The 24,029-nt window shown below is 39.8% G+C and overlaps 1 protein-coding gene across 1 annotated transcript in view; it reads left to right on the forward strand.

Annotated features, from left to right (window-relative positions):
* ANOS1 (anosmin 1) overlaps positions 1-24,029 on the forward strand; it is a 232,916-nt gene that overhangs the window by 200,881 nt on the left and 8,006 nt on the right. Inside the window, exons 12-13 of the mRNA XM_040338147.1 lie at positions 3,584-3,804; positions 5,871-6,012. Coding sequence (XP_040194081.1) covers positions 3,584-3,804; positions 5,871-6,012 — 363 coding nt within the window. The remainder of the gene's footprint in view (positions 1-3,583; positions 3,805-5,870; positions 6,013-24,029) is intronic.

Genomic DNA, 24,029 nt, shown 5'->3' on the forward strand with positions numbered 1-24,029 from the left:
TACTGTATATAGAATATTGGTATTGAGAGTGTAAGCTAAGGTTAACAGAGGATATCTAAAGCATACACATTTTTGTCTGAGTAATTTAATTTCAATGTCTATGAAAAAAAAACACCTGGCCATATCCAACGTTGATTTTTTTATTACAAAATAAACTCATGTAACTTTGATGTTCTTGGAATGGATTCCCGTGTATCATAATGGAATGTAAACTCTTCAAGGTAGAGCTTTTTTGGGTCAACCAAGTAACTTATATTGCAAAACATTTCCAATTGATGTTTTAAAACTTAAAGACTTAGAACAAATAGAGGCTTTCTTTGTGTAGAGTGAGGTGTTGAAGTTCAGTTAACAGTCTTTCATACTCTGTTGCTTTTACAAAGATTTAGCATTGAAGTTTACTGTAATTCAGTGAAATGTTTGTGAAGTCTTGCCAGACATTGGTACAAGCTTGCATTGTTGGAGTAACTGCACTTAGTCAACAGTTTAATTCGGGAAGAGTTACCTTATTTAGAAAAAAAAAATGGAAGAAGCTTTCACAACATGTTAGGCTACACAAAATAATCTCAGAAATTCTAATTAAACAAAAGACAAATCATAGAACCTATTGAAATAAAAGTCTTTTTTTTTCCGAATATTTATATGAAATCTTATGTCTATTGTATTTCCTCTGTTCGTATATTCCATTTCTAAATAACCTAGCTTTCAAATCATTTACCAGACTTTTTATCTAAAAGCTTTTGTGAGCACCAGTTTCTCTATAATAAGTTTGTCGTGGTGGCATGTACTGGCACCTTGATTCCTGAGGAAAGGCTGTTACAGGCAAGAAATGTAGATATAATGTAAGCCTCTATTTACTTGTACTCTCTCTTTGGGGAATTGAAGGTTAAAAAAAACAAAGCCATATAACGCCTGGTGTCCAAGGCTGTCCTTTTTGTGGCCTAGGATTAGGGCTAGGTTTAGAGTTAGCGCTGGGGCTACTGGTTTTGGAACTAACATATTAATAGGAAAGCTCAGGCTGCCTGAATCGGCTTCTGAAACAGATGCTGTTTATCTCAGGCGACTATCACTGTATGTGTATCAGAACAGTGCATGCTCCTATACTGCAACATGTGAAGTTGACCATTTGACCCCCCCAAAGTATTGGCTTTAATTAAGTGTGACTTTTAATAGGAAATACTTTCAGGCTTTACAAAACATTTCAAACAGTAACTATGTTATATAACATAGTTAGATTTAAAAATACATAAATGCATCTAGCTCAACCAATGAAATAAAATAAAATTGACAAAAAAATTGTCAATTAAATTGTCATTATTCTTGAAACGTGTACTATCTTACATAACGTTTTTTTATATTGCCCACATATTTGATATAGCTTACTGAGTAAAACAGTTAAAGGGATTTATTTATTAACCAACCTGTGCTTGGGAAAGGGAGATTTTTAGGAATCATTTCTTTCAAGACACAACCATAGAGGTGAAGTATATAATCACAGTGGGTGGGATGAGTCCTGATAAGGTGGACAGGTGCTCGAAGGGTTTATGCATAAATTGTACAAATTGCCAAAAAATGCACATTCCCTTTAATATCAGTTAATGTGTTGAGGTGTAGACTAAATTTATACTATACTGCTCCTGGTTTAAAACTCTGTGTAGACTATAAATCTTCATCTGTAGATGTTTATATATTCATGCATAGTTGAAATAAATGCAGTCTCTATATGCATTATTTATTAAGTACCTCCATGGTTTCTTCAAATTAGCATACTGAATGTATTTAGATGGCATACAAACTAGGTCAGCAGATCTGCCCTTGAATACAAAATACAATTTTATAAGTGAAACGAGTTAATGTGTTATTGTATTTTTTTATGTTTTACAAAAAAATCATTTCATTATTACAAATTGGCAAAACAATGAACAGAAATTAATGAGACTGGTTGCGTTATTCTTAATTCTGTCCAAATATGTGTGTCTATATAACACATAAATATGTCGGGTTTTAGTTTAGTTAGTGAAACATGCAAGTGTATAAAAGTAGTGGCATGTTTAAAATAAACTATGATAGTTTATTTAAAATGAATGTATTAGTAAGCATCTTTGACACCCATTTTCTGTGGTGTTAGTGATTAATTAAACATATACAAGCACTCAGAACCATCAATTTCCCACTAACGAGAAACTGTGTATATACAGTCCTAGTTTAAAATTGACCACTGAATAGCCAGTTTAGCACAAGAGAGGTTAGTAGCAGACATTCAATATGTATGGCCCTCCAAATTGGTGAGACAGATGCAGATACAAACTTGCAAAAAGAAGAACTCATTTATTAGGGCAGTAAAAGCAAAGCAGTTTGTTAGTACAGTGGAACCTCGGATTATGAGCATAATCTGTTCCAGGAGAATGCTCGTAATCCAAAGTACTCGCATATCAAAGCGATTTTCCCCATTGAAGTCATTAAACCCGTGATTTGCCGAGGTCAGCCGTGCTGTCCTCTGGCCTTACCGTGCATTTTCGAATGGAGCCGATCGGCTGCGATCGCCGACATTTGGCTCTGCTCGGCTCCAGCGCCCCCCCCACCTCAGGCCAAAAGCTGTACTGCACACCGATTTGGCCTGAATTTTACTTGTTTTGCGAGACAACACTCGCAAACCGAGTAACGTTTTTTTTTTAAATACAGTGCTCGTATTGCGAAACGTTCGTTAACCGCGTTACTCGCAATCCAAGGTTCCACTGTACATAAAATCAAGACGTTGCACTAGAAAGCTTATCAAAATTACCCAACAGGAATGTGGTAAATATTGTTTGTGGCCATCGGAAAACGGTCAAGTGAAAAAAGCCTGGAACGAGCTCCAGCAATAATCAGCAGAGGTCCTGGGTGCCTGACAGATTGATGAAGCAATACTTAACCCCTTTCTTAATCTACCAACCAAACCCAGAGGGTTTCCAAATTAAGTGATCCAAAATGTACTCAAGGCACTGATTGCTGCTGTTTGATTAATAATGAAAGACTACAGTATATATTGGCATGTGTTACTTTTTTCTAACCCAAGAGAAGCTTCCGAGAGGAGGAGGTACACTGGACCCCCCTAACATCCAAGCTATGCAAGTGATTGACATGACTTTGATACCAGGGATGAGCAGAGTGATTTTGATGAAAATGATTTTGCCAAAAGCTCACATGCTTTCATTTTTGTTTTCTAATGTAGCAGTCATCCTGTAGTTTGGATTAGGGGTAGTATTGTGTTTTGTAATCCACAGGGAAATAATAATGATTAAAATAATATTAATAATGTAATTGCAAAACCAGGAAAATAGGGTTTATGCCATAAATAAAAAGAACAATTGTGCTGTTTGCGTATGACATTGTAATTACTAAAAGTGGGATGTCAACACATATTCATCCTAATGATACTGTATAACTGCTTTAACATTTTCTACAAAGACCTTGCATTTCACAGCAGGAATCACAGGATCATTTTTCTCTTGCTTCCTAAATGTTACGATACATAATTTTGCTGACAATATAAAAGGAAAGGTCTTGCTGAACACTTAAATTCAAAGACACTTTTTTTTTTTTACAGGACAAGTTGTCTCAAAAGTGTTGGCTAAACCTGAGAATCTGTCAGCTTCATTTAATGTCGAGGAGGGAAACATTACTGGACATTTTTCATGGAAACTTTCCAAAGTAAATCTTCACCAGCCTATGACAGGATTCCAGGTCACATGGGCAGAAGTCACAACAGAAAGCCGACAAAACAGTTTACCGAACAGCATAATTTCTCAGTCTCAGATATTGCCTGCGGTAAGATGCAGCACTTTTATTTTTTGTTTGTTTTAAGTTTTATTCTATCATATATATTTTAGTCATTGATATTTCAGCATATACATGTGTATGGATAACTATAAATTTAGCACTGTTCATGATTTAAAAACTAAGTCCACCTTTATTAACATGTTACACCTGTATTTAGGCTGCATCATTCATTTATATGAATCTGTGAATGAATGAACTACAAGTCCCACCTTCCACCGGGGCAGTCGGCTCGTAGTTCTCAATTGACACTTCCTACAGCTTCAAACAATTAGCCTATAGAGAGGTAGGCAGTGTCTGCAGGAACCTGTCATTGCCCCCCGATCTGCTGATTGCAGAACTAATACTCTACAGGTTCCTGAGAAAAAAAAATACACATTTATTATATATTTTTTTTAAAGTGAACTTAGCCTTTAAAAAATAACTGGACATTAAGGCTGCATTTACACTTATGCAAATTGGATGTGGATTTCTCTGCATCCAATTTGCAAGATAGGAGACTGTGACCGGCTCTCGATGGAGCCGGTTTACACATTTCCCTGGTGGCTGTGGATCACATTGCACAAGGGTCCTGTGCATCTTTGGCTCTGTTTCAGGTCCAAATTCAGGCAAAAATTCAGGCTTGATTTGTCCCTGAAACAGAGAACAGGGACGCACCGGACCCCTGCTGTTTTCAGTGTGAACCCAGCCTCACACAAAACTCTAGTCTGCAGCACTCTTTATTTGTATACTCTCCTCGGTATGTTGTGCTTTGTTCTGATATTTTATCATTTATCAAAGGTTTTATACTTTAAATTGAATAGAACAAAGGTCACGTGACCATCTTTGTGCGTTTCAGCCTCCCCCGCAGTGGGAAGGTTCATGGGGATCAAGCACATCCCTGCAGTAATGCCCACAGCGATTGTCATTTAGCAGACATCATGCCTGTCTACACAATAATACAAACAGCTTTATCCAAATATGAACAGTAGATTAAAGTAAAACAGGTGCTGTATGTTTCAATTGTTTTCAGTACAGATCACACTGTAAAGCATGAGCATACATCTGAGCTCCCCTTCCATTTCCTTTACTGCTCCTGTGTAAGTGAATACTACAGTATTATAAGAAATATTGCAAGTTGGGTAAACTCACTGGGAAACAACACCATATTTTTACATAGAAAGGAACATATTCCTTTAGATTACACTTTTAGCTGCAGTTCCTGGGTCCTAAGATTCAGTGTGTAGAGCGGGTTGGCTCTGCAGTAATGCTTTCTTATCCACATTAAACTGGCTCTGTGGAAGTTTTGTGGAAGACTGGGCATCTGCAAATAGGAAGTGAGCCTGTTGCAATGTCCTGCACTGTTTTCCAAGCATCAGAGACAAAGTAGGTGAGACCAAAACAGGTGAGGCTGAAGAAGTTCTGCTTTAAAGCGGGGGATCAGCGGGCAAGCTTTTTTTTTCAGCATTCACTGGGATATAAGAATAGAAACGTACACTCACTTCTTTGTTCGCTGTATATAACCGTGGTCCATTTTCTCGGCAAAGAAGGACTTATAAAATCCTTTTAAGGGAGTTTCCATTTTGCTTGTGGGCCTTGTGAAGGCCACAAGCAATCACTTCCTGGAAGCGGTGAATGCTCCCAGCTTTCCCAGCTTATTCTCACGCCTGCGCAGTGTTTACGGCGACTAGTGCCGTAAACTAAATGGTTGCCATCACAACGGGCGGTGTCATTCATAGTTCACACCCCGTTGTGATGGTATGTACGGGGATAGAGCTGCAGCACTGTGCTCCCAGAAAACACTGCAGCTAAGTCCCACATTGCATTGTGGCGCCGGGGGAAAGGCTTGGAAACGCCTACTCCCGGCGGGAGGGGAATCCCGGAAGTCGCTTTATGAAAGGCAAATACAGGGTATTTACATATGGAAAAAAAATGTTGTGCCTTTTTAAGATGTACATATTGCAGCCGTTGTATTACAATATAGTTGTGATTTTGGGTGAACCTCCGCTTTAATATTAAACACAGTCTTCAGAGTTATCTAACAGAGTTATCTAACAAAAACTGTCTTTTACACACAGGACCATTATGTTTTGACCGTTCATAATCTTAGACCCTCAATGCTCTACCGATTGGAAGTCCAAGTATTAACAACAGGGGGAGAGGGTCCAGCAACAATAAAATCCTTCCAAACTCCAGATGTAATTCCATCATTACCTCATAGTAAGTGAACTCTAATGTCAAATGTAATTTTTTATTTCACAATTTTTTTTTTTTTTTTTAATTAACAGAATTTTTAAAGAAGTAGTGCATTAATATAAAAAATTTAAGAAGTAGTCAGAAAACATGTCAATTTTGGTTAGTTTAGTTACATTCGCAAACTTCTATATTGCACAATGGTCTTGTATTAAGGTCCTGAGTTTATTTCTGACCAAAGGGAATAATTCACTAAGGACCCATTTACATCTTTCTGGTGCATTAGTACATGTGCGATAAACTACATTGTCCCACATGTTAATATGCAATGCATTAACACATTAATTTTAATGGGCTGTCTAATGCAAAAAAAGGTCAATCACTGTTTTTAACAACTTGACGCACTACGGTGCATATGGTGCGCTTCAATGCAGATGCACTGGGAAAGTGGTACCGCAATGCACCTACTGTCTGAGGAGTAGAGACTTCAAGTGAATTATAAATTTTAAAAGCTAATCTATACTTTGGCAAGTAAGTGACAGTAAATAAGCTTAAAGTGGTTGTAAACCCACATTTAAAAAAAAAAAACACCACCTGCAAGACAAAGACATAATGAGCTAGTATGCATAGCATACTAGCTCATTATGTAATACTCACCTTAGATCGAAGCCCCCGCAGCCATCCTTGTACACCGCTTAGGTGGCCGACATTTCTCCCGGGGGTTACTTCCGGGTATTGTGACTCCGGAACTGTGATTGGCCGGAGCTGTGATGACATCACTCCCGCACATGTGCATGGCAGCTGCCAGTTACGGCACGGCCTCCTTTAGGAACGGCACAATCGCTGTTTCTAAAGTGCGCCTGACATTGGCGCCTGTCATTATTGTAAATATCTCCTAAACCGCAGAGGTTTAGGAGATATTTTGAGCCTTAATCTAGGCTTACCTGTAGGTGAAAGTGGTTGTAAAGGGTTTTAATCAGTAATGTGTGAAAATAATAAAAAACAAGATTCTTCCTCACTGCATGACTGGTTGCTGTAAACAGCGCAGTGAACATTCACCATGCTAAAGCTTGCCAACCACACAAAAGAGGTGAATGGATGAATCCTCCCAACTAAACACTGTATTATAACATAGGCACCCACCACTATCAGAATACACTGAGCAGTGGCTGTAACCACTGATTGGTGGAACATTTTCCATAATGTCCCTTCAACAGAAGTCGATTAAGCAATCAACTTCTGTCGAGCTGGGGAGTCCACACACACTGATCGAAAGTCAGCTGGTCAGAGTAGGGAATTTCGAGTATGGCCAGCTTACGTGAACAGTCTATCACAGTTTGCAATGTTCACGCGATCACTTCAATTATCCAGTCACGTTAAAAGAAAATCTGTTTACTTATTTCACCTGTACATGATTGGTTAATTAAATTGAATATTTGCAAAACTTAAATAAAGCCAGCCTTGCATAAATGAAATTCAACCGGTTCAGCAGGGACTGGCCAAACTTCAATCCATGTATGGGCAGATAATACGTAGAATAGGGGTTAATCTGCGCTTAGGCTCTAGCCAGGCTAGTATATATGACAGTAGATACTAGACAGATGTCTAATCAAATCCAGGAAAACCGATAAATAAAATAATCAGAATAATTGTAATAAAAATATTCAATAATCAGGCTGCAGCCCCCCAAAAACAAATCCCCATAGGAGATAGTAAAAGGACTGGATGAACGTGTGGAGGGGTAGTGGCGCTGCCCTACCTGCAACTGGGCACAGCAATAATTGTGAACAGTAACCCAAATGGGTGTGAGGTGATGTGTAGTGGTCAGTACAGTAAGTAAACCAGACCTGTATACCGACAAAATATTAGGTGAAAATACAATATTAAAAAATTATAACATAAAATGCCCCACCACATATAAATATGTGTTATGGGGTGGGGATATATGCAAATATCACTGGTAGGCTATAAACTAGCCTGTGAAGATTCCAATGTGCTATAAGTAAAACAATAATGCAAATACATATACATGTGACAAAAGAAAAGCATGTAGCCAAAATATAAAATTGTGGTACTTATAAAAAATATATAAAAAATGTATATATAGTAATAGTCCAATAATGTGCTTATATAGAAAAAATATAGAAAAAATATAATCCAGCAATATGGATGCGGTGAAAGTACTTTTTACAGCAATAATATGAAAAAAGCCATCCAGGGGGTGATAAAGTCCGTGCTGTGATAGGTGCACCTGTGAAGGTGAGTGCTCAGGTATGCAGTAGTGGAACTTGCACGCAGTGTTCACGGTGCTCCCCCTTGTGGGTCCCCACTTACCAGAGGCACTAACCCCTGCAGGGGTAAAGTGCAAAGTAGTCAGCCTCGGACGGCTCAGTGGTCTCCCGTAGTTCCTCAGTTGTACTTGGGACCTCCTAGATGTAGTAGTGGTGTGTTATCCGAATCCAAGGTGGGTAGTTGTTTTTTTAAAAACCAGCAGCCCTCCGGAGAAAAAAACACACTGACATAGCGTGGTATGTTTGGAATAGGTGCTTGGTTTATTTAGCACTCACAAAAGCATGCAGGGTATATCAGAAAAATATATAATAAAAAATAGTAAAAAATATGAACATAAAAATAGGTTTAGAGCGGGGGTGGTTGCTCAAAGAGATAAAAGTTTGTTAAAAACAAAAAGATATCTGTGGAGCAGCTAACAGCCTGTTAGCATGGCTCCGTCGCTGCACTGGGTATGTCAGGAAGTATCGGCTATCGCCTGGGAGCGGCGTGCGTTCCACTGATACTCCAGCTAGAACCGGGAGTGCGTGCGTGTCTGCGTGTATCCGCTTTACACGTGTTTCGTCGTAATACGTCTTCAGAAGCGGGTGCACGCATCCAGCAGAGGGTGGCCTAAATAATAGGTTTCAATATGCAAACCCCCACCCACTAACAGCGGTAGCCAATCGTATTTTTCATGCGGAATTCCCATCGAATTCGATCGTAGTGGAGGTGTAACCTTGGGTTTGTCCTATTTGCATATTTACGCCCTATTATCCTGACTGTGGCCGTATTGTATCATAGCCATATTATCCACAGTGTTTATGCGGGTCTGCCATCACCACAGTCAGTAAAACTCGATACATATAGAGACAGGCAACCTAATCTGCTACTTGCGCCATTAACTAGCGGTTCTTTACAGAAATCAAAAAACAGATATATAAAACATAATAAAATGAAAGTAAGGTGGTTGAATATTAGGTATCAATCTTATATATATTAGAGACACAGGCGTGAGGTCAATTAACATAAGCCCTGTTTTAAAGGGGTACAGCCAAACTGATCATGGGTAGCTCAGGCCATGGGAGAAAGTCTATATATACAATGTGCTATATTACCAGCACAGATAATTGGGTATGTTTATTAGGGCCATGGTAGAACTATCCATCTAGAGATGCATACGTAAAAATCATAGGGGAATGCTAATCCCAAAAGGTAGCCATAAAGGGTTCAATAGCTACAAGTTGATACTAGTTAGAGGTGGCTTCACTTGGGTGAAGGCTAAAATTCCTAGCCTTCTTAGAGAGGTGTTGTGAAGTTACATCTGGATAATACAAAAAAGGGGGGGTATATAGGAAAGTGTATATAAAAGATGCAACTGCGCATAAAGGTGAGAAAAATATAAATAAATAATAGTGTATTGACTATGTATAAGGTAGGTGGTCGTCAATTATCTATGGTATATAGGCTGAGACATCAGGCAAAGACATATCATAATATAGGGATTGTGAATGTGTATGTCAATAAATAGTGTATACCCTCTTGGGGGGAATAGGTATTGGCCTTGAAGAGATTGCTGTATGGAAATAATAAATAAATGAATAAGGCATTGGAGACATTAGTATGTGAGGATGTCAATATAATTATCCTGGAGATATAATTCAGGGGTTAGCCAGGAAGCAATTTAGGTCAATGTCCTTATTTAACCCGTGGGGTGCCAGTGATCCCAGACGGTAGATCCAGCTGGTTTCGTTCTGGGAAATAGCTGTAGTTTTATTACCACCCCTCCAGTTATCTTTTACAAGGTCTATACCGTAAAAGATCAGACCACTAGGGTCTTGGTGGTGGACCTCTTTAAAGTGGCGTGATAGATAATGCTTGTCATATCCTGTTTTTATCCTGTTTATATGTTCACGAATTCTCACTTTGAGGGGTCTGGTTGTTCTTCCTACATATTGTAGGTGGCAGGGGCATTCAATAATATACGTTACATGGGTGGTACTGCAGGTGATGAGTTCTTTTATTTTGTATTCTTTAAAGTCAGTTCTTGACTTAAAGCTCATTTTTCGTCTTGGTTGTTTTTGACTAATCCTGCAGGGCAGGCATTTCTGGCATTTATAAAAGCCCTTAAGTTCGGGGCATATATTAACTGGTCGCGGTGGGTCTACAACATTGTGCACAAGATGGTGGCGGAGGGAGGGAGCACGCCTGTAGATGAAGTTAGGTTTTTTCCTTAGTATTTTAGAGAGGGCGTGGTCCTCTTGTAAGATCGGCCAGTATTTTTTGATTATATGCTCAAGATCCTTATATTGTGAGTTAAAACCTGTTATGAATGCCACATCTGGCTTGTTTTGCTTGTTCTTTTTCTTAGGTGCCAGCATGTTGTTCCTGTTCATATTTAGAACTTCTTCCTTCAATTTTATCAGGTTTTGCTCTTTGTATCCTTTTTCCTTGAATCGGTCTATGATTATATCAGCTTGTGTTTTATAGTCGGCAATTGAGCTACAGTTTCTCCGCAGTCTCATCATTTGTCCTTTGGGTATATTGGACTTCCACCTGGGATGGTGGCAGCTTGCTGATGGAATGTACCCATTGCGGTCCGTTGACTTAAAGTGTGTTCTTGTCTGTAGTATTGGGCCGTCTTTAAAAATCTGAAGGTCAAGGAAATCTATACATTCTCTATCACATTTACCTGTGAAGGTAAGGCCGTATCTGTTAGAATTGAGCTCTTCTAAGAATTTCAGGAAACTATCCGCCGTCCCGTCCCATAAGATGATAATATCATCAATGTACCGCCGGTATAACTTAATATGGGAGATGTTTCTGTTGTAAACGTATTCTTCTTCCCAACAGTCCATCAACAGGTTGGCAACGCTAGGTGCATAGCGTGCCCCCATCGCCACGCCCCTAGTTTGAACATAGTAGCCTTTTTTATACCAGAAATAGTTACATTTCATGGCCATTTCTAGCCCTTCTATTATGAAGTTGATCTGTTGCTGTTTGAGCCTGGTGTTTTGATGTAACGCTTTCTCCACCCCCATAATGCCATCTCTCTGAGATATACTGGTATACAATGAGTTGACATCGATGGTGGCTAATAATAAATCTTGTACTTCACCAATATGCTGCAGTTCGTTAATAAGTTGCAGACTATCACGAAGGTGTGATTTTCCCTCTTTAACAACAGGTTGTAGATATGTATCCAGATATTCTCCTAGACGAGAGAAGATGGAGTTGATCCCGCTTATAATAGGGCGGCCTGGGGGTTTGTGCAGTCTCTTATGGATCTTGGGAGTGTAATAGATCACCGGTGTCTTTGTAGAATTAGAAACCAAATACTCTGCCTCCTTCTTATTGAGTATCCCCATGGTTGCACCCTTTTTAACAAACTTGGTCAGTTGTTTGATGAATCGTATTTTCGGGTTACCTTTTAATTTTTTATAGGTATTTTCAACACTCAGCAGATTTTTCATTTCTTCCTCGTAATCTATTTTATTTAGAATTACCAGTCCGCCCCCCTTATCTGCTGGTCTGATAATCACATCATTCTTGTTGCCAATCTCCTTAATGGTTTTCCACACATTTTTATTTTTATTTTTAAATTTCCTCTGTAATTTTCTTAAATCCCCCTCCACCATCTTTTTAAAAGCTCCTATACATTGGTTGCCCGGTGTATTGGGGTTGAACGTGGAGTTATTTCTCAGATCAGTTTGAGTGTATTCTGACGCCTCCATTTCTTGCTCCTCTGTGTTATTCAAAAAGAATTTGCGTAGATTCAGTTTTCTAAGAAATTTCTGGAGGTCGATGTATACCTCAAACTGGTCTAAAGTTTTTTCTGGGGCATATTTAAGGCCTAAATCTAATATGCGTAATTCATCTTCAGTTAGTTGAATATTACTAAGGTTAAATATCCCTTTCCCTAGTGTTGTCTTGGGCGTTTTCTTCTGCCCTCCCCTACACCCTCTGGTGCGTTTTCTCTTTGTATTTGGTCCATTTCTCTCTCTTGGTTGTATGGTCTGCTGTTCCATTGATTGGAATAAGTTTCCTGACCTTGGTAGGGTTGGTTTCTTTGATTTTCCCCTCTTCCCGATGGTCGTGGCTGGGTACCCCCCTCGGTTGCCATTCCCCCCTCTCCATCCGGGGTTTCCGTATCCTGTCCTTGGTCTCCATCTTCCTGGTGGACGGGTGTTGGGGCCACCTCTGGGAAAATCCCCATATTCCCTTGTATTTCTTCCTTGATGGTAGTATGGGTCATATGGGTATTGGTTTCTTCCTGGGGGGCTCCTGTTACGGCTCTGTGATCTCCACCTAGGGGGGTTCCTGTTACGGCTCTGTGACCTCCACCTATGGGGGTTTGGGCTCCTTTGATATTCATCCTCTTGATATCTGACCCTTCTATTTGCAGGTCTTCCTTGTTGTCCTCTCGGTGTATAGCCCATATTTTGTGTAAATTCCCTGGGTCTATTGGGTATTATCGGATCGGTGATGGAGCTGTCATCTGACTCATTCACTGGGATCAGTTCATTATCATCCAGGAGTGTCTCATCAAGATTCTCAATGGGTTCATCAATTGAGGCTTGCCATTTGTAGACTTGCGCATTTTTATAGTCTAGAGCATCTCTTTTAAATTTCTTTTGTTTTTTGATCTGTATATCAGTATCATATTTTTTAATCACATCCTGCAGTTCCTTAGTTTTATCTTTGTAATCTTGTTGATCTGCAAATGGTAATAGTAGATTTTGAATTTCTTTTATACTTTGTTCTATTGTCTTAAGTTTGAATTTCCTCCTTTTAACTATTTTATGTAGGAGTTCATTTTCACATGTATTAAAAAAATGGTACCACTCATTCATGAGTTCTGCGTCGTCAACGTTATCGTTGGGATGTACATCCCATCGTAGCCTTCTGGGGGTCATCTTTTCCTTGATATAAGTTTCTAGGGTAGCGACATCCCACCATACTCTGAGTTGCTTCTCCATGGTGTGTCTCAACTGTTTGACCAGCCCCTGCATATCCTGTCTGTTAGTGATACCATCTTGGCTAAAAATGCCCCCAATGTCTATATTTCTACTAGTCATATAGCCAAAAAGATCCATAGCTGCAGAAGGCACACACCAATAAGGTGTGAGAGATAATACGTAGAATAGGGGTTAATCTGCGCTTAGGCTCTAGCCAGGCTAGTATATATGACAGTAGATACTAGACAGATGTCTAATCAAATCCAGGAAAACCGATAAATAAAATAATCAGAATAATTGTAATAAAAATATTCAATAATCAGGCTGCAGCCCCCCAAAAACAAATCCCCATAGGAGATAGTAAAAGGACTGGATGAACGTGTGGAGGGGTAGTGGCGCTGCCCTACCTGCAACTGGGCACAGCAATAATTGTGAACAGTAACCCAAATGGGTGTGAGGTGATGTGTAGTGGTCAGTACAGTAAGTAAACCAGACCTGTATACCGACAAAATATTAGGTGAAAATACAATATTAAAAAATTATAACATAAAATGCCCCACCACATATAAATATGTGTTATGGGGTGGGGATATATGCAAATATCACTGGTAGGCTATAAACTAGCCTGTGAAGATTCCAATGTGCTATAAGTAAAACAATAATGCAAATACATATACATGTGACAAAAGAAAAGCATGTAGCCAAAATATAAAATTGTGGTACTTATAAAAAATATATAAAAAATGTATATATAGTAATAGTCCAATAATGTGCTTATATAGAAAAAATATAGAAAAAATATAATCCAGCAATATGGATGCGGTGAAAGTACTTTTTACAGCAATAATATGAAAAAAGCCATCCAGGGGGTGATAAAGTCCGTGCTGTGATAGGTGCACCTGTGAAGGTGAGTGCTCAGGTATGCAGTAGTGGAACTTGCACGCAGTGTTCACGGTGCTCCCCCTTGTGGGTCCCCACTTACCAGAGGCACTAACCCCTGCAGGGGTAAAGTGCAAAGTAGTCAGCCTCGGACGGCTCAGTGGTCTCCCGTAGTTCCTCAGTTGTACTTGGGACCTCCTAGATGTAGTAGTGGTGTGTTATCCGAATCCAAGGTGGGTAGTTGTTTTTTTAAAAACCAGCAGCCCTCCGGAGAAAAAAACACACTGACATAGCGTGGTATGTTTGGAATAGGTGCTTGGTTTATTTAGCACTCACAAAAGCATGCAGGGTATATCAGAAAAATATATAATAAAAAATAGTAAAAAATATGAACATAAAAATAGGTTTAGAGCGGGGGTGGTTGCTCAAAGAGATAAAAGTTTGTTAAAAACAAAAAGATATCTGTGGAGCAGCTAACAGCCTGTTAGCATGGCTCCGTCGCTGCACTGGGTATGTCAGGAAGTATCGGCTATCGCCTGGGAGCGGCGTGCGTTCCACTGATACTCCAGCTAGAACCGGGAGTGCGTGCGTGTCTGCGTGTATCCGCTTTACACGTGTTTCGTCGTAATACGTCTTCAGAAGCGGGTGCACGCATCCAGCAGAGGGTGGCCTAAATAATAGGTTTCAATATGCAAACCCCCACCCACTAACAGCGGTAGCCAATCGTATTTTTCATGCGGAATTCCCATCGAATTCGATCGTAGTGGAGGTGTAACCTTGGGTTTGTCCTATTTGCATATTTACGCCCTATTATCCTGACTGTGGCCGTATTGTATCATAGCCATATTATCCACAGTGTTTATGCGGGTCTGCCATCACCACAGTCAGTAAAACTCGATACATATAGAGACAGGCAACCTAATCTGCTACTTGCGCCATTAACTAGCGGTTCTTTACAGAAATCAAAAAACAGATATATAAAACATAATAAAATGAAAGTAAGGTGGTTGAATATTAGGTATCAATCTTATATATATTAGAGACACAGGCGTGAGGTCAATTAACATAAGCCCTGTTTTAAAGGGGTACAGCCAAACTGATCATGGGTAGCTCAGGCCATGGGAGAAAGTCTATATATACAATGTGCTATATTACCAGCACAGATAATTGGGTATGTTTATTAGGGCCATGGTAGAACTATCCATCTAGAGATGCATACGTAAAAATCATAGGGGAATGCTAATCCCAAAAGGTAGCCATAAAGGGTTCAATAGCTACAAGTTGATACTAGTTAGAGGTGGCTTCACTTGGGTGAAGGCTAAAATTCCTAGCCTTCTTAGAGAGGTGTTGTGAAGTTACATCTGGATAATACAAAAAAGGGGGGGTATATAGGAAAGTGTATATAAAAGATGCAACTGCGCATAAAGGTGAGAAAAATATAAATAAATAATAGTGTATTGACTATGTATAAGGTAGGTGGTCGTCAATTATCTATGGTATATAGGCTGAGACATCAGGCAAAGACATATCATAATATAGGGATTGTGAATGTGTATGTCAATAAATAGTGTATACCCTCTTGGGGGGAATAGGTATTGGCCTTGAAGAGATTGCTGTATGGAAATAATAAATAAATGAATAAGGCATTGGAGACATTAGTATGTGAGGATGTCAATATAATTATCCTGGAGATATAATTCAGGGGTTAGCCAGGAAGCAATTTAGGTCAATGTCCTTATTTAACCCGTGGGGTGCCAGTGATCCCAGACGGTAGATCCAGCTGGTTTCGTTCTGGGAAATAGCTGTAGTTTTATTACCACCCCTCCAGTTATCTTTTACAAGGTCTATACCGTAAAAGATCAGACCACTAGGGTCTTGGTGGTGGACCTCTTTAAAGTGGCGTGATAGATAATGCTTGTCATATCCTGTTTTTATCCTGTTTATATGTTCACGAATTCTCACTTTGAGGGGTCTGGTTGTTCTTCCTACATATTGTAGGTGGCAGGGGCATTCAATAATATACGTTACATGGGTGGTACTGCAGGTGATGAGTTCTTTTATTTTGTATTCTTTAAAGTCAGTTCTTGACTTAAAGCTCATTTTTCGTCTTGGTTGTTTTTGACTAATCCTGCAGGGCAGGCATTTCTGGCATTTATAAAAGCCCTTAAGTTCGGGGCATATATTAACTGGTCGCGGTGGGTCTACAACATTGTGCACAAGATGGTGGCATTCATAACAGGTTTTAACTCACAATATAAGGATCTTGAGCATATAATCAAAAAATACTGGCCGATCTTACAAGAGGACCACGCCCTCTCTAAAATACTAAGGAAAAAACCTAACTTCATCTACAGGCGTGCTCCCTCCCTCCGCCACCATCTTGTGCACAATGTTGTAGACCCACCGCGACCAGTTAATATATGCCCCGAACTTAAGGGCTTTTATAAATGCCAGAAATGCCTGCCCTGCAGGATTAGTCAAAAACAACCAAGACGAAAAATGAGCTTTAAGTCAAGAACTGACTTTAAAGAATACAAAATAAAAGAACTCATCACCTGCAGTACCACCCATGTAACGTATATTATTGAATGCCCCTGCCACCTACAATATGTAGGAAGAACAACCAGACCCCTCAAAGTGAGAATTCGTGAACATATAAACAGGATAAAAACAGGATATGACAAGCATTATCTATCACGCCACTTTAAAGAGGTCCACCACCAAGACCCTAGTGGTCTGATCTTTTACGGTATAGACCTTGTAAAAGATAACTGGAGGGGTGGTAATAAAACTACAGCTATTTCCCAGAACGAAACCAGCTGGATCTACCGTCTGGGATCACTGGCACCCCACGGGTTAAATAAGGACATTGACCTAAATTGCTTCCTGGCTAACCCCTGAATTATATCTCCAGGATAATTATATTGACATCCTCACATACTAATGTCTCCAATGCCTTATTCATTTATTTATTATTTCCATACAGCAATCTCTTCAAGGCCAATACCTATTCCCCCCAAGAGGGTATACACTATTTATTGACATACACATTCACAATCCCTATATTATGATATGTCTTTGCCTGATGTCTCAGCCTATATACCATAGATAATTGACGACCACCTACCTTATACATAGTCAATACACTATTATTTATTTATATTTTTCTCACCTTTATGCGCAGTTGCATCTTTTATATACACTTTCCTATATACCCCCCCTTTTTTGTATTATCCAGATGTAACTTCACAACACCTCTCTAAGAAGGCTAGGAATTTTAGCCTTCACCCAAGTGAAGCCACCTCTAACTAGTATCAACTTGTAGCTATTGAACCCTTTATGGCTACCTTTTGGGATTAGCATTCCCCTATGATTTTTACGTATGCATCTCTAGATGGATAGTTCTACCATGGCCCTAATAAACATACCCAATTATCTGTGCTGGTAATATAGCACATTGTATATATAGACTTTCTCCCATGGCCTGAGCTACCCATGATCAGTTTGGCTGTACCCCTTTAAAACAGGGCTTATGTTAATTGACCTCACGCCTGTGTCTCTAATATATATAAGATTGATACCTAATATTCAACCACCTTACTTTCATTTTATTATGTTTTATATATCTGTTTTTTGATTTCTGTAAAGAACCGCTAGTTAATGGCGCAAGTAGCAGATTAGGTTGCCTGTCTCTATATGTATCGAGTTTTACTGACTGTGGTGATGGCAGACCCGCATAAACACTGTGGATAATATGGCTATGATACAATACGGCCACAGTCAGGATAATAGGGCGTAGATATGCAAATAGGACAAACCCAAGGTTACACCTCCACTACGATCGAATTCGATGGGAATTCCGCATGAAAAATACGATTGGCTACCGCTGTTAGTGGGTGGGGGTTTGCATATTGAAACCTATTATTTAGGCCACCCTCTGCTGGATGCGTGCACCCGCTTCTGAAGACGTATTACGACGAAACACGTGTAAAGCGGATACACGCAGACACGCACGCACTCCCGGTTCTAGCTGGAGTATCAGTGGAACGCACGCCGCTCCCAGGCGATAGCCGATACTTCCTGACATACCCAGTGCAGCGACGGAGCCATGCTAACAGGCTGTTAGCTGCTCCACAGATATCTTTTTGTTTTTAACAAACTTTTATCTCTTTGAGCAACCACCCCCGCTCTAAACCTATTTTTATGTTCATATTTTTTACTATTTTTTATTATATATTTTTCTGATATACCCTGCATGCTTTTGTGAGTGCTAAATAAACCAAGCACCTATTCCAAACATACCACGCTATGTCAGTGTGTTTTTTTTTTTTCTCCGGAGGGCTGCTGGTTTTTAAAAAAACAACTACCCACCTTGGATTCGGATAACACACCACTACTACATCTAGGAGGTCCCAAGTACAACTGAGGAACTACGGGAGACCACTGAGCCGTCCGAGGCTGACTACTTTGCACTTTACCCCTGCAGGGGTTAGTGCCTCTGGTAAGTGGGGACCCACAAGGGGGAGCACCGTGAACACTGCGTGCAAGTTCCACTACTGCATACCTGAGCACTCACCTTCACAGGTGCACCTATCACAGCACGGACTTTATCACCCCCTGGATGGCTTTTTTCATATTATTGCTGTAAAAAGTACTTTCACCGCATCCATATTGCTGGATTATATTTTTTCTATATTTTTTCTATATAAGCACATTATTGGACTATTACTATATATACATTTTTTATATATTTTTTATAAGTACCACAATTTTATATTTTGGCTACATGCTTTTCTTTTGTCACATGTATATGTATTTGCATTATTGTTTTACTTATAGCACATTGGAATCTTCACAGGCTAGTTTATAGCCTACCAGTGATATTTGCATATATCCCCACCCCATAACACATATTTATATGTGGTGGGGCATTTTATGTTATAATTTTTTAATATTGTATTTTCACCTAATATTTTGTCGGTATACAGGTCTGGTTTACTTACTGTACTGACCACTACACATCACCTCACACCCATTTGGGTTACTGTTCACAATTATTGCTGTGCCCAGTTGCAGGTAGGGCAGCGCCACTACCCCTCCACACGTTCATCCAGTCCTTTTACTATCTCCTATGGGGATTTGTTTTTGGGGGGCTGCAGCCTGATTATTGAATATTTTTATTACAATTATTCTGATTATTTTATTTATCGGTTTTCCTGGATTTGATTAGACATCTGTCTAGTATCTACTGTCATATATACTAGCCTGGCTAGAGCCTAAGCGCAGATTAACCCCTATTCTACGTATTATCTCTCACACCTTATTGGTGTGTGCCTTCTGCAGCTATGGATCTTTTTGGCTATATGACTAGTAGAAATATAGACATTGGGGGCATTTTTAGCCAAGATGGTATCACTAACAGACAGGATATGCAGGGGCTGGTCAAACAGTTGAGACACACCATGGAGAAGCAACTCAGAGTATGGTGGGATGTCGCTACCCTAGAAACTTATATCAAGGAAAAGATGACCCCCAGAAGGCTACGATGGGATGTACATCCCAACGATAACGTTGACGACGCAGAACTCATGAATGAGTGGTACCATTTTTTTAATACATGTGAAAATGAACTCCTACATAAAATAGTTAAAAGGAGGAAATTCAAACTTAAGACAATAGAACAAAGTATAAAAGAAATTCAAAATCTACTATTACCATTTGCAGATCAACAAGATTACAAAGATAAAACTAAGGAACTGCAGGATGTGATTAAAAAATATGATACTGATATACAGATCAAAAAACAAAAGAAATTTAAAAGAGATGCTCTAGACTATAAAAATGCGCAAGTCTACAAATGGCAAGCCTCAATTGATGAACCCATTGAGAATCTTGATGAGACACTCCTGGATGATAATGAACTGATCCCAGTGAATGAGTCAGATGACAGCTCCATCACCGATCCGATAATACCCAATAGACCCAGGGAATTTACACAAAATATGGGCTATACACCGAGAGGACAACAAGGAAGACCTGCAAATAGAAGGGTCAGATATCAAGAGGATGAATATCAAAGGAGCCCAAACCCCCATAGGTGGAGGTCACAGAGCCGTAACAGGAACCCCCCTAGGTGGAGATCACAGAGCCGTAACAGGAGCCCCCCAGGAAGAAACCAATACCCATATGACCCATACTACCATCAAGGAAGAAATACAAGGGAATATGGGGATTTTCCCAGAGGTGGCCCCAACACCCGTCCACCAGGAAGATGGAGACCAAGGACAGGATACGGAAACCCCGGATGGAGAGGGGGGAATGGCAACCGAGGGGGTACCCAGCCACGACCATCGGGAAGAGGGGAAAATCAAAGAAACCAACCCTACCAAGGTCAGGAAACTTATTCCAATCAATGGAACAGCAGACCATACAACCAAGAGAGAGAAATGGACCAAATACAAAGAGAAAACGCACCAGAGGGTGTAGGGGAGGGCAGAAGAAAACGCCCAAGACAACACTAGGGAAAGGGATATTTAACCTTAGTAATATTCAACTAACTGAAGATGAATTACGCATATTAGATTTAGGCCTTAAATATGCCCCAGAAAAAACTTTAGACCAGTTTGAGGTATACATCGACCTCCAGAAATTTCTTAGAAAACTGAATCTACGCAAATTCTTTTTGAATAACACAGAGGAGCAAGAAATGGAGGCGTCAGAATACACTCAAACTGATCTGAGAAATAACTCCACGTTCAACCCCAATACACCGGGCAACCAATGTATAGGAGCTTTTAAAAAGATGGTGGAGGGGGATTTAAGAAAATTACAGAGGAAATTTAAAAATAAAAATAAAAATGTGTGGAAAACCATTAAGGAGATTGGCAACAAGAATGATGTGATTATCAGACCAGCAGATAAGGGGGGCGGACTGGTAATTCTAAATAAAATAGATTACGAGGAAGAAATGAAAAATCTGCTGAGTGTTGAAAATACCTATAAAAAATTAAAAGGTAACCCGAAAATACGATTCATCAAACAACTGACCAAGTTTGTTAAAAAGGGTGCAACCATGGGGATACTCAATAAGAAGGAGGCAGAGTATTTGGTTTCTAATTCTACAAAGACACCGGTGATCTATTACACTCCCAAGATCCATAAGAGACTGCACAAACCCCCAGGCCGCCCTATTATAAGCGGGATCAACTCCATCTTCTCTCGTCTAGGAGAATATCTGGATACATATCTACAACCTGTTGTTAAAGAGGGAAAATCACACCTTCGTGATAGTCTGCAACTTATTAACGAACTGCAGCATATTGGTGAAGTACAAGATTTATTATTAGCCACCATCGATGTCAACTCATTGTATACCAGTATATCTCAGAGAGATGGCATTATGGGGGTGGAGAAAGCGTTACATCAAAACACCAGGCTCAAACAGCAACAGATCAACTTCATAATAGAAGGGCTAGAAATGGCCATGAAATGTAACTATTTCTGGTATAAAAAAGGCTACTATGTTCAAACTAGGGGCGTGGCGATGGGGGCACGCTATGCACCTAGCGTTGCCAACCTGTTGATGGACTGTTGGGAAGAAGAATACGTTTACAACAGAAACATCTCCCATATTAAGTTATACCGGCGGTACATTGATGATATTATCATCTTATGGGACGGGACGGCGGATAGTTTCCTGAAATTCTTAGAAGAGCTCAATTCTAACAGATACGGCCTTACCTTCACAGGTAAATGTGATAGAGAATGTATAGATTTCCTTGACCTTCAGATTTTTAAAGACGGCCCAATACTACAGACAAGAACACACTTTAAGTCAACGGACCGCAATGGGTACATTCCATCAGCAAGCTGCCACCATCCCAGGTGGAAGTCCAATATACCCAAAGGACAAATGATGAGACTGCGGAGAAACTGTAGCTCAATTGCCGACTATAAAACACAAGCTGATATAATCATAGACCGATTCAAGGAAAAAGGATACAAAGAGCAAAACCTGATAAAATTGAAGGAAGAAGTTCTAAATATGAACAGGAACAACATGCTGGCACCTAAGAAAAAGAACAAGCAAAACAAGCCAGATGTGGCATTCATAACAGGTTTTAACTCACAATATAAGGATCTTGAGCATATAATCAAAAAATACTGGCCGATCTTACAAGAGGACCACGCCCTCTCTAAAATACTAAGGAAAAAACCTAACTTCATCTACAGGCGTGCTCCCTCCCTCCGCCACCATCTTGTGCACAATGTTGTAGACCCACCGCGACCAGTTAATATATGCCCCGAACTTAAGGGCTTTTATAAATGCCAGAAATGCCTGCCCTGCAGGATTAGTCAAAAACAACCAAGACGAAAAATGAGCTTTAAGTCAAGAACTGACTTTAAAGAATACAAAATAAAAGAACTCATCACCTGCAGTACCACCCATGTAACGTATATTATTGAATGCCCCTGCCACCTACAATATGTAGGAAGAACAACCAGACCCCTCAAAGTGAGAATTCGTGAACATATAAACAGGATAAAAACAGGATATGACAAGCATTATCTATCACGCCACTTTAAAGAGGTCCACCACCAAGACCCTAGTGGTCTGATCTTTTACGGTATAGACCTTGTAAAAGATAACTGGAGGGGTGGTAATAAAACTACAGCTATTTCCCAGAACGAAACCAGCTGGATCTACCGTCTGGGATCACTGGCACCCCACGGGTTAAATAAGGACATTGACCTAAATTGCTTCCTGGCTAACCCCTGAATTATATCTCCAGGATAATTATATTGACATCCTCACATACTAATGTCTCCAATGCCTTATTCATTTATTTATTATTTCCATACAGCAATCTCTTCAAGGCCAATACCTATTCCCCCCAAGAGGGTATACACTATTTATTGACATACACATTCACAATCCCTATATTATGATATGTCTTTGCCTGATGTCTCAGCCTATATACCATAGATAATTGACGACCACCTACCTTATACATAGTCAATACACTATTATTTATTTATATTTTTCTCACCTTTATGCGCAGTTGCATCTTTTATATACACTTTCCTATATACCCCCCCTTTTTTGTATTATCCAGATGTAACTTCACAACACCTCTCTAAGAAGGCTAGGAATTTTAGCCTTCACCCAAGTGAAGCCACCTCTAACTAGTATCAACTTGTAGCTATTGAACCCTTTATGGCTACCTTTTGGGATTAGCATTCCCCTATGATTTTTACGTATGCATCTCTAGATGGATAGTTCTACCATGGCCCTAATAAACATACCCAATTATCTGTGCTGGTAATATAGCACATTGTATATATAGACTTTCTCCCATGGCCTGAGCTACCCATGATCAGTTTGGCTGTACCCCTTTAAAACAGGGCTTATGTTAATTGACCTCACGCCTGTGTCTCTAATATATATAAGATTGATACCTAATATTCAACCACCTTACTTTCATTTTATTATGTTTTATATATCTGTTTTTTGATTTCTGTAAAGAACCGCTAGTTAATGGCGCAAGTAGCAGATTAGGTTGCCTGTCTCTATATGTATCGAGTTTTACTGACTGTGGTGATGGCAGACCCGCATAAACACTGTGGATAATATGGCTATGATACAATACGGCCACAGTCAGGATAATAGGGCGTAAATATGCAAATAGGACAAACCCAAGGTTACACCTCCACTACGATCGAATTCGATGGGAATTCCGCATGAAAAATACGATTGGCTACCGCTGTTAGTGGGTGGGGGTTTGCATATTGAAACCTATTATTTAGGCCACCCTCTGCTGGATGCGTGCACCCGCTTCTGAAGACGTATTACGACGAAACACGTGTAAAGCGGATACACGCAGACACGCACGCACTCCCGGTTCTAGCTGGAGTATCAGTGGAACGCACGCCGCTCCC

Source organism: Rana temporaria, chromosome 2, assembly GCF_905171775.1.
Source record: "Rana temporaria chromosome 2, aRanTem1.1, whole genome shotgun sequence".
Taxonomy (NCBI): Eukaryota; Metazoa; Chordata; class Amphibia; order Anura; family Ranidae; genus Rana; species Rana temporaria.